General features: G+C 54.7%; 1 protein-coding gene and 1 long non-coding RNA gene across 2 annotated transcripts; both read right to left on the bottom strand.

Moving 5' to 3' along the window:
- Positions 1-502: 502 nt before the first annotated feature.
- On the bottom strand, positions 503-5,074 carry LOC147414301 (uncharacterized). Its single transcript, XR_015183927.1, has 3 exons — positions 5,040-5,074; positions 4,334-4,471; positions 503-1,293 (listed from the first exon to the last, which is right to left on the bottom strand). It is a non-coding gene; the product is annotated as an uncharacterized LOC147414301 (long non-coding RNA).
- A 449-nt stretch (positions 5,075-5,523) lies between these two features.
- LOC104347485 (dynein light chain 1, cytoplasmic) lies at positions 5,524-8,318 on the bottom strand. Its single transcript, XM_086474298.1, has 3 exons — positions 8,261-8,318; positions 7,506-7,645; positions 5,524-6,140 (listed from the first exon to the last, which is right to left on the bottom strand). The coding sequence occupies exons 2-3, from the start codon at positions 7,635-7,637 to the stop codon at positions 6,003-6,005; spliced, it is 270 nt and encodes an 89-aa protein (XP_086330424.1). The 5' UTR covers positions 7,638-7,645; positions 8,261-8,318; the 3' UTR covers positions 5,524-6,002.
- Between the last annotated feature and the right edge of the window lie 536 nt (positions 8,319-8,854).

Raw genomic sequence — 8,854 nt, 5'->3', positions numbered from 1 at the left:
GTAGCAAGCAACTGTGAAAGTGAAAAAATAACTCTATAATGCCTAATTTAAGTGATATTTTTAAACTTTTCCTTCAAAGAAAAAGGGGGGGGGGGGGGAAACAACACACAGCAACAGATATTCTAAAGGCATTTTAATTAGCCCTTAAAACAACATTCAAAGATACTGAGCGCATCTGCTGATCGCTTTCCCATTATTTTAGGGATGAGAGCTTCAAGTTCACTGGGAGAACAGTTCCCAGGTTTCTTACTAGAAAAGCAGGGGCGGAGTGCAAAAAAGCAGAGCTAATGTTTTAGGAGAAGCCTCATAAAATACCTTAAGTCCTGTTTGCTTCCTAGTAGGTCTATGATTCTTAAAATTACTGAACAAATTATGAGGATGGTTACCACTGTGTTTAGATGTTTTGGATTTGAGAAAAGTAACTTTCTAACAAAGCTAGTCATTCACAGGGAAATAAATAGCACAAGCAATACTAGAAGAAGAGGACAGATACCCATAAAACTTTTAAAGGCAGAACACAACACTTTTATTAGCAAAGCAGCTGGCTGTGGAAAGAAAAATAAATACAAGTTGTGGGTTTTTTTCCTTTTTTTCCCTAACTACAATTAAAAAACATGGTAGCAAAATCCCTGCCATTGCCCTTGAAGGCCAAGGTCTGCTTCCTCAGGAAGGCTGAAGCCACCAGGCTTCGGGCCTTAAGCACACAGCTGAGTAACAAGACAAGAGTTTGAGAAACAGTCCATGGCTCTAAGCACCCTTGAGGAGAACAACAGTAACAGGACCCATGTATACGAGGATGAAGTGTCTGGTCTTGTGAGTCACAAAATTCCTTCCCACACTGCCAGGCAGGATTATATTTCCTGCAAAACTTCTGCAGAAGAGACCACTAGGAACTTAAAATTACTGTTCAAGTGCTGTCTTTGGAGAACAGGGGAAAGGACTTACATAGAAGGAACTGTGAAAGACGTGAAGAACCAAAAAAGTGCATAAGGTGTACAAAAAGTAACTCAAGGACATCAGCCTACATAGAAAGTCTGACTAGATTATCTAATGTCCATAGAACTTGCTTCTCTAGAACTACTTACCCACCAACATTTTTGCATTTTTGAAATCTATATAGCATTCAGTAAGAAGACATTATGAGCAAACACTTATCCTCTTTATATAAGCTGCAGTGTCACGCTCAACATTGCATTCATCCGGAGACCAAATGGCACACTTCACAGCAAGTTGCTGCATCTCTTTGGACATGTCCCCATCCTTGGTCACGGCTGTCTGATCACCCACGGACGTCTGTATTGAACAACGAAAAGCATTCAAAGTTGCGTGAGCAGCTGCCTGCCAGGACCCCCCGTCAAGCACTCACACAGGCATCGGAGCCCCAAGGACTTTCAGGGCCCGCGCTGCACCCACCGCCGCGGGTGCAGCATTTCTGCCGGGGGTCCGAGGCGCGGGCACAGCCTCTGCTCGCACCCACGGCACCGCTGCCTCGAAAGCCCGGCCCCGGTAAGCGCCCGCTCTCCAGGCACTCCGGCCCGCAGCGACACCAGCCCCGCCGCGGCGCTTTCAAACCCCCCGGCCCTCCCCAGCCCCGCTCCAGCTCCGCAGCGGCCCGACGCGGCCCGGGAGCCCCGGGAGAGGGCGCCGCCGCTCCGGCGCCCAGCCCCGACCGTTCTCCCCCGCCCGAGGGAGGCCCAGGGAGGCCAGCACCCCCCGATAAGGGCTCGCAGCCCCGCGCCGCTACGGGGAAGGCTCCCGCCTGCAGCTCCCAGGGGTGCGGGAAAGGGCCTCGGCACGGGGCAGCCGCCGGGGTGCCTAGGCACCGGCCGCTCAGCCTCAGCCTTCCCGTGGCCTGGCTCGGGCCCGGCCCCTCTCCCGGGCTGCCCCACCGCAGCGCTCGCGGCCCTCACGCCGCTCCCCTCACCGTTCGGCGGGTGCCGCGGGACCGGCCCTGGGCGGAGCGGAACGGGCGGGGCGCAGCACGAGGCGGACACGCAGCTCGCTCCGCCGCCGCGTCGGTTTAAGCGAGCCGCGCGCGGCGCCGTCGGCTCCGGGCGCCCCCATCGGCTCCGGGCGCCCCCAGCCCCGCCCCCTGCACATTGCCGCCAGCCATTGGTCACCGCCACCACCACCCCTGGCGCTCATTGGCCAGAATCAGGTGCATCCTTTACAGACCAGCATGCCCCGCGCCTGCACCTGTTTCCGTAGCGACCGGAACGCGCGGTGCCTGAGCGCCCCCTCCTGCCGCCCCTGCCCACGGCGGGCGGGGACGCCGAAGGACACAGGCTATAGCCTGGGCGCCTTCCAAAACTGATGTCGTACTGGGGCCGCTGCAAGTGAACGGGAAGCAGACTCGGCTCAAAGCCCCCCGCGGTGCTCTCTGGCAGATGGGTTTGCTGTAAAACCGGAGCCCGGCCGAGCGCTTTCCGTTGTCTGCAACCGGACATGGAGCTTTGAGAGCACCGGGGGAAGCAACTTCTGAGCTCTTTCTCAATAAGGAAGCTGCTATCAGCAGGGACTTCGGTTTTGAAATCACAGGCAGGACACCGGGCTTATCTTCAAGGCGCCACACATCCACCAGCGCAGTCCTCACCTACACCAAGTCCCAGGGCACGAGGCATCGGGCAAACGGATCTACCTTACACCCAGGCCAAGGGCCTGCGGCAACTCCTACTTGTCCCTGACAGTGCACGGCCTGTCTAACCACAGGGCTCCTCCGCGCAGCTTTGAGTTACTCATGACCTCGTGCACTTAGCTCAGCACTCAGATAGTCTGGATTTGAGAAGAGGTTTCTTTGAGAGGTGGCTGTTCACAGGGAGATGAGGAGGAATACTCACCGTGTTAGGCAAAAAGAGAAAACAGCCATAAAACTCTTAAAGAGAGAATAAACATAACGTTTTTATTAGCAAAGAAGCCAAATTTGGTAAGAAAATAAATAAAAGGCTTTTTTTTCTTTTATTTTTTCCTAAACACAACAAAACCACCAAGAACTCCAGAAAAATCCCTGACATTACCCCTGAAGACCAAGGTCTGCTTCCTCAGGAAGGCTGAAGGCACTAAGCTGCTGCCGTTAGCATGCAGTCCTGTAAGCCCAAGCGACTGGAACAACGACCAGAAGCAAGCACAAGGAAGAATGTGAAGTGCTTGGTTTCCTGAGACACACAGCTGCCAAATACCCTTCCTACAACACAGTGCCAAGCGGGACTGTATTTCTTCTCAAACTACTGCAGAAGAGAGCACTAGGAACTAGCATCGTTCTCACCCAAAAGTTGACTGCAGACTTAGCAGTTTATTCCTAACAAGCATCACTTTTGGAAAAGGCAATTAAGCAGCAGCATATACTTTTAAGTACAAGCATTGTGCCGCTTACCTCTCACTCCTCACCTGCTGCTGAGACACAGAATAACAAAACCCCACAGCGTTTCCCAGCTGAGCAAGAACAAGCTCGAGGACTGCAGTCCCCCATCAAAAGTCCTACCACGTTCTCAAACTACACCACTAAAGTGTCAGGCATGCGATCATATTCTCCCATACTCAGAAGCCCACCACCCATTTCTACAACCATGATATACAGCTCTACTTAAAAGCATAACATTCCAGTTAGTTCATTATATACTGTCACATCCAATAGCTCTCAAATGAGGAAACCTTCCATGAGAGCATGCGAGCATTTCTGATCAGTTATGGACAAACTATCTCCTCACCACAACTTCTCAGATTCCATCTAGAAACCTAAAGGAAAATCCGATGAGCTTGAACCCTCTGCTCTCCACTATAAAAATAAAATAAGCCTGCTTATATTCCTGTTAGGGTGACAGGAAAGGAAGACCTCCCCAACAGAAGCAATTGTACCGTTTAGTTGAATGACTTTTCAAACAGGTCCTCCACTCAGATTCATGTAACAGTTAACCTCCACTAGCACCCTTAGATTTCTTTATTCTCCTGCAACTTCAAAGCAGAAAGTGTATCAGAAGTAGATCTTTTGTGCAACTGTAGCTATTCTTCATGCATATATAAAAAAAAAAGATATTCTGTGGACACCAGATAAAGTGGTCCAAGACATGGGATTTTAGCATGGTTCAGCACATAAAAGGAATATGTGAATACCGATGAAGTGCAGAAAATTACTTTTCCCTGCAAATTTTGAACCACCTAGCCAGTCTTGCACAACTATTACAGAAATACGAACATAACCTTAAAAGTAATTTGAACACAACTTAAGTCAAGGACTAGGTAAAAAGGCATTCTGCCTCCGGGAAGTTGCAAGACTCATGCTGCTTGATTTCTGGTGTAGATAGCGTTCAACAAAAGCATATTACAATCAAACATTTACCGTCTTTACAAGGGCTGCAACTTCTCTTTCAACATTGTATTTCTCTATGGCCATGCAGACACACTCCACAGCACGTTCCTGCATCTCTTTGGACATGTCCACATCCTTGGTCACAGTTGTCTGATCACCCTCGGATGTCTGTATAGAACAATGACAAGCATTCAAAGTTGCAGGAGCAGCTGCCTGCCAGGACCCCTCGCCAAGCACTCACACAGGCATCGGAGCCCCAAGGACTTTCAGGGCCCGCGCTGCGCCCACCGCCGCGGGTGCAGCATTTCTGCCGGGGGTCCGAGGCGCGGGCACAGCCTCTGCTCGCACCCACGGCACCGCTGCCTCGAAAGCCCAGCCCCGGTAAGCGCTCGCTCTCCAGGCGCTCCGGCCCGCAGCGACACCAGCCCCGCCACGGCGCTTTCAAACCCCCCGGCCCTCCCCAGCCCCACTCCAGCTCCGCAGCGGCCCGGGAGCCCCGGGAGAGGGTGCCGCCGCTCCCGCGCCCGGCCCCGACCACCCTCCCCCGCCGAGGGAGGTGCCCACCGCCCGGTCTCAGCCTTCCCGCTTCCCCAGGCCGGTCCCGGCCCCGGCCCCGCTTGAAAGCCGCCCCCCACACCACCGACGCGCCCCTCACCGCTGGGCGGGCGCCGCTGGCCCGGCCCTGTGGGGAGCGAAGCGGGCGCCCCCTCAGAGCGCCCCCAGCGTCTCCTCTTACCGCCGTCGGGCTCACGCTCCGCCGCGGCGAGGCCGGGCGAGGCGGACCGCGGCTGCTGCCCTTCGCTGCCGGGCGCGCCGGAGCCGCTCTAGTCCACAACGGAGCCCACCCAGCCTGAGCGTTGCCCCGTAACGGCGACGAGTCGCCCGCAGCAGTGGCCGGGACCCGGATGGAGCCCTTCCCGGGCCTTCCCGCCCGCACCACGGGACTCGTAGTCCTCGGCCGCCGCCGAGCACGCCGGGAGCTGTAGTCCCCGCCGCGACGCGGACACCACCACGGACACGGCCCACGGCACCGCCCGCTCCTCGCTCCCGGCTGCGGCGCCGACCCCCGGTCGGGCAGCGGCAGCGGTTCAGGCCGCCCCCGCCGACCCCCCAGCAGGCGGCCCGCACGGCGCTGCGCCCCCGGGGGCCTCGCCCGGGCCGGGTCACCCACCGCCACCGCCCGGACGGCGCAGAGCAGCCAGAAACAACGACCTGGCGGCTGGGGCAGAGCTTGTCCTTTATTTTCCAAAGCGGTTCTCCAAGAGGCAGCAGCAGAAAGAGAAACAGCTCAGGCTTTGGGGCAGTACATCCAGCAAAACAAGAGGGTAAAAACAATCAAAAACACCCCCCAAATTGGAAGGATAAGAGGTTTGGAACAGAAAACTAAACACCGTCAGTACTTACATAGCACAAGCAGTAACTGGGCAATACTGTAGGTGGCTATAAAACTCTCAAAGGCAAAACTGCTCCAACAGCTCTACTATAAAGAAGCAGCCTTCTGAAAAAAAATAAATACAAGGAAGACTTTTTTGGTATTTTCCTTTTTCTATCCACACTGTATCATCATCTGCCATAGCATAATCCCTGCCACTGCCCTTGAAGATCAAGGTCTGCGTCCTCAGGAAGGCTGCAGTAACTAGTCGGAGGAGTCAGCACACAGTCCCGTAACCGGGTGCAAGTTTCATAACAGTCCGTGGTTCTAACCAGACTTGAAAAGAAGAATAGCGACTTGGCCGAGGTAGAAGTAGATGAAGTGCTTGGTCTCATGAGTCACGTAGCTGCCGAAGTTCCTTCCCACGATGCAGTGCCAAGTGGGATTGTATTTCTTGTCAAATTCCTACAGAAGAGAGAACCAGAAATTAACAACCCTTCTAAACAGGTTTTCACTGTAATAAAACTCCTCTAAACAGGTATTCAGCAAGGCAATTAGAGGAAGAGCAGATGCTCTTAAGTACTAGGATTATCTTATTTACATCTATTGCTCACCTGCTGCTTGGACATAAAAGAATCCACAAAAAAATCCACAGTGCTTCCCATATGAGCAGCAGTAAGCTTAAAACATTACTTTTGTTCAGGGAAAGTAGTCTTTCCCTCCCTCCTCCCCCCCCCCCCCCATAATTCATACCGTGATCTGAAACTACAGCCCTCAAGTAAAAGCTTCACCACTACATTTACACACACACAGAAATTCAAACTTCATCTGCCACACGGGTGCTAAAGGGACTCGGTGGAAAAATCTCTGCCACACACTCCGCACCACCAGTACTATCAACAAATCCAAGAATTACTGGTTTAGACGTTTCAAACAAATCCTTTGCAAATTCCCAGTAGTTGCTACAAAGAATACCTGAAAAATATTACACTAGACTCTCTCTTTTCCACTGTCATAGATACTTCCCGCATCTAGGGAAAAAAATGCCTTTCTGTATTGGTTTGCTATGCCCACAGATTTTCTCTAGTGGAAGCAATCATTCTGCTTAGTTGAACTACTTTTAAAACAGCTCTTCCACTCAGATCAGTTTAACTTCCACTGACACTCTTCGATTGTTTCATTCTCCTGCGTTGACAAAGCAGGAAATATCAGAACTAGATCTTTCCCATGTTCAGTATTGTTAATCCTGCATAAAGTATGGCACAGACGTTGCCAACAACAGAAAATCAGTATCATCAGGATTTTTTTAGTGGGCTTTTTTTTTTTTGCTTACATCACTATGTAAGAACAGGTGTGATTACAGGAGACTTGCAGAAAACTACCTTTCCCTGCAATTTTTGACCCAGCTAGACAGAACTGTTAACAGATCCTCCAGATTAAGTTCAACAGAACTTAAACCAAGGACTATATAAACCAGGCATTCTCTCAGAGGAAAACTGCTGGAGAGCTCAATAAAGCCCCTGTGTTTTGTCCCAGCTCATCAGTCACAGGGACAGTCAGCTGCCACTCTCTGTTCACCTGCACAATGGGACAGTGGCAGAAAAGGCTTGAGTAGAAGATACTGCAAGAAAGAAGCAGAAGGACCTGGAAAAGGCCACGCAAAGGGTGGGGAAAGGAACATAAGGACACCAGCCTACAGAGAAAGTCTAACTCGATTATCTAGCGTCTCTAGAACTTGTTTCTCAAGAGCTACTTGCCTAGCGGCATTCTCCCTGCTCGATTTTTCATGTGCATAGAGATTTCGTGAGGACACAACAAGAAAACATTTACCTTCTTTATGTGAGCAGCAATGTCCTTCTCGATGTTGTACTTCTCCAAGGCCTGAGTAGCACACTCCACAGCGTCTTGCTGCATCTCTTCTGACATGTCCGCATTCTTGATCACTGCCTTTCGGTCACTCATGATTGTGTCTTGAGCAAAGAAGAGAATTCAAAGTTGCGGGAGCAGCTGCCTGCCAGGACCCCCCGTCAAGCACTCACACAGGTATCGGAGCCCCAAGGACTTTCAGGGCCCGCGCTGCGCCCACCGCCGCGGGTGCAGCATTTCTGCCGGGGGTCCGAGGCGCGGGCACAGCCTCTACTCGCACCCACAGCAGCGCTGCCTCGAAAGCCCGGCCTCGGTAAGCGCTCGCTCTCCAGGCGCTCCGGCCCGCAGCGACACCAGCCCCGCCGCGGCGCTTTCAAACCCCCCGGCCCTCCCCAGCCCCGCTCCAGCTCCGCAGCGGCCCGACAGCCCCGGGAGAGGGCGCCGCCGCTCCCGCGCCCGGCCCCGACCGTTCTCCCCCGCCGAGGGAGGCCCAGGGAGCCCAGCCCCCCCGACAAGGGCTCGCAGCCCCGCGCCGCTACGGGGAAGGCTCCCGCCTGCAGCTCCCAGGGGTGCGGGAAAGGGCCTCGGCACGGGGCAGCCGCCGGGGTGCCTAGGCACCGGCCGCTCAGCCTCAGCCTTCCCGGGGCCTGGCTCGGGCCCGGCCCCTCTCCCGGGCTGCCCCACCGCAGCGCTCGCGGCCCTCACGCCGCTCCCCTCACCGTTCGGCGGGTGCCGCGAGACCGGCCCTGGGCGGAGCGGAACGGGCGGGGCGCAGCACGAGGCGGACACGCAGCTCGCTCCGCCGCCGCGTCGGTTTAACCGACCCGCGCGCGGCGCCGTCGCCTCCGAGCACCCCCAGCCCCGCCCCCTCCGTCCTGGCCACCAGCCATTGGTCATCGTCACCACCACCCCGAGCACTTATTGGCCAGAATCTGTCGCTCTCGTAGCGTTTTACTGCAGCAGTTTCTTTCAGACCGGCATGCCCCGCGCGTGCGCCCGTTCCCATAGCGACGGGCGGCCGCGGAGATGCTAGGCCTCAACGCTGGGCTCGGCGGGAGCGAGGCCTTTCGGGCGGCCCCGGATTCCCCAGACCCGCTGCCGGGCCGAGCCCAGCGCATGGCCCCTCCGAGGCACCCTGCTCGCGGGTATCCCTGGGCTGGTGTCTCTCAGGCAGTGCGCAGCCCCTGCTCTGCCTTCCTCTTTCTTTCCTCACGGCTGAACCTCTGACTCCAGCGTGAGGGAGGCTCTCCCTGTCACTTCTCTGCTAGGCAAAGATCATCTCTCCCTATAGCTGAGGCAGACAGAAGAAAGAA

The sequence above is a fragment of the Leptosomus discolor genome, chromosome 16 (assembly GCF_034619465.1).
Source record: "Leptosomus discolor isolate bLepDis1 chromosome 16, bLepDis1.hap2, whole genome shotgun sequence".
Lineage (NCBI taxonomy): Eukaryota > Metazoa > Chordata > Aves > Leptosomiformes > Leptosomidae > Leptosomus > Leptosomus discolor.
The sequence above is the reverse complement of the archived record's forward strand: the minus strand, read 5'-3'. Positions and strand labels throughout refer to the sequence as shown.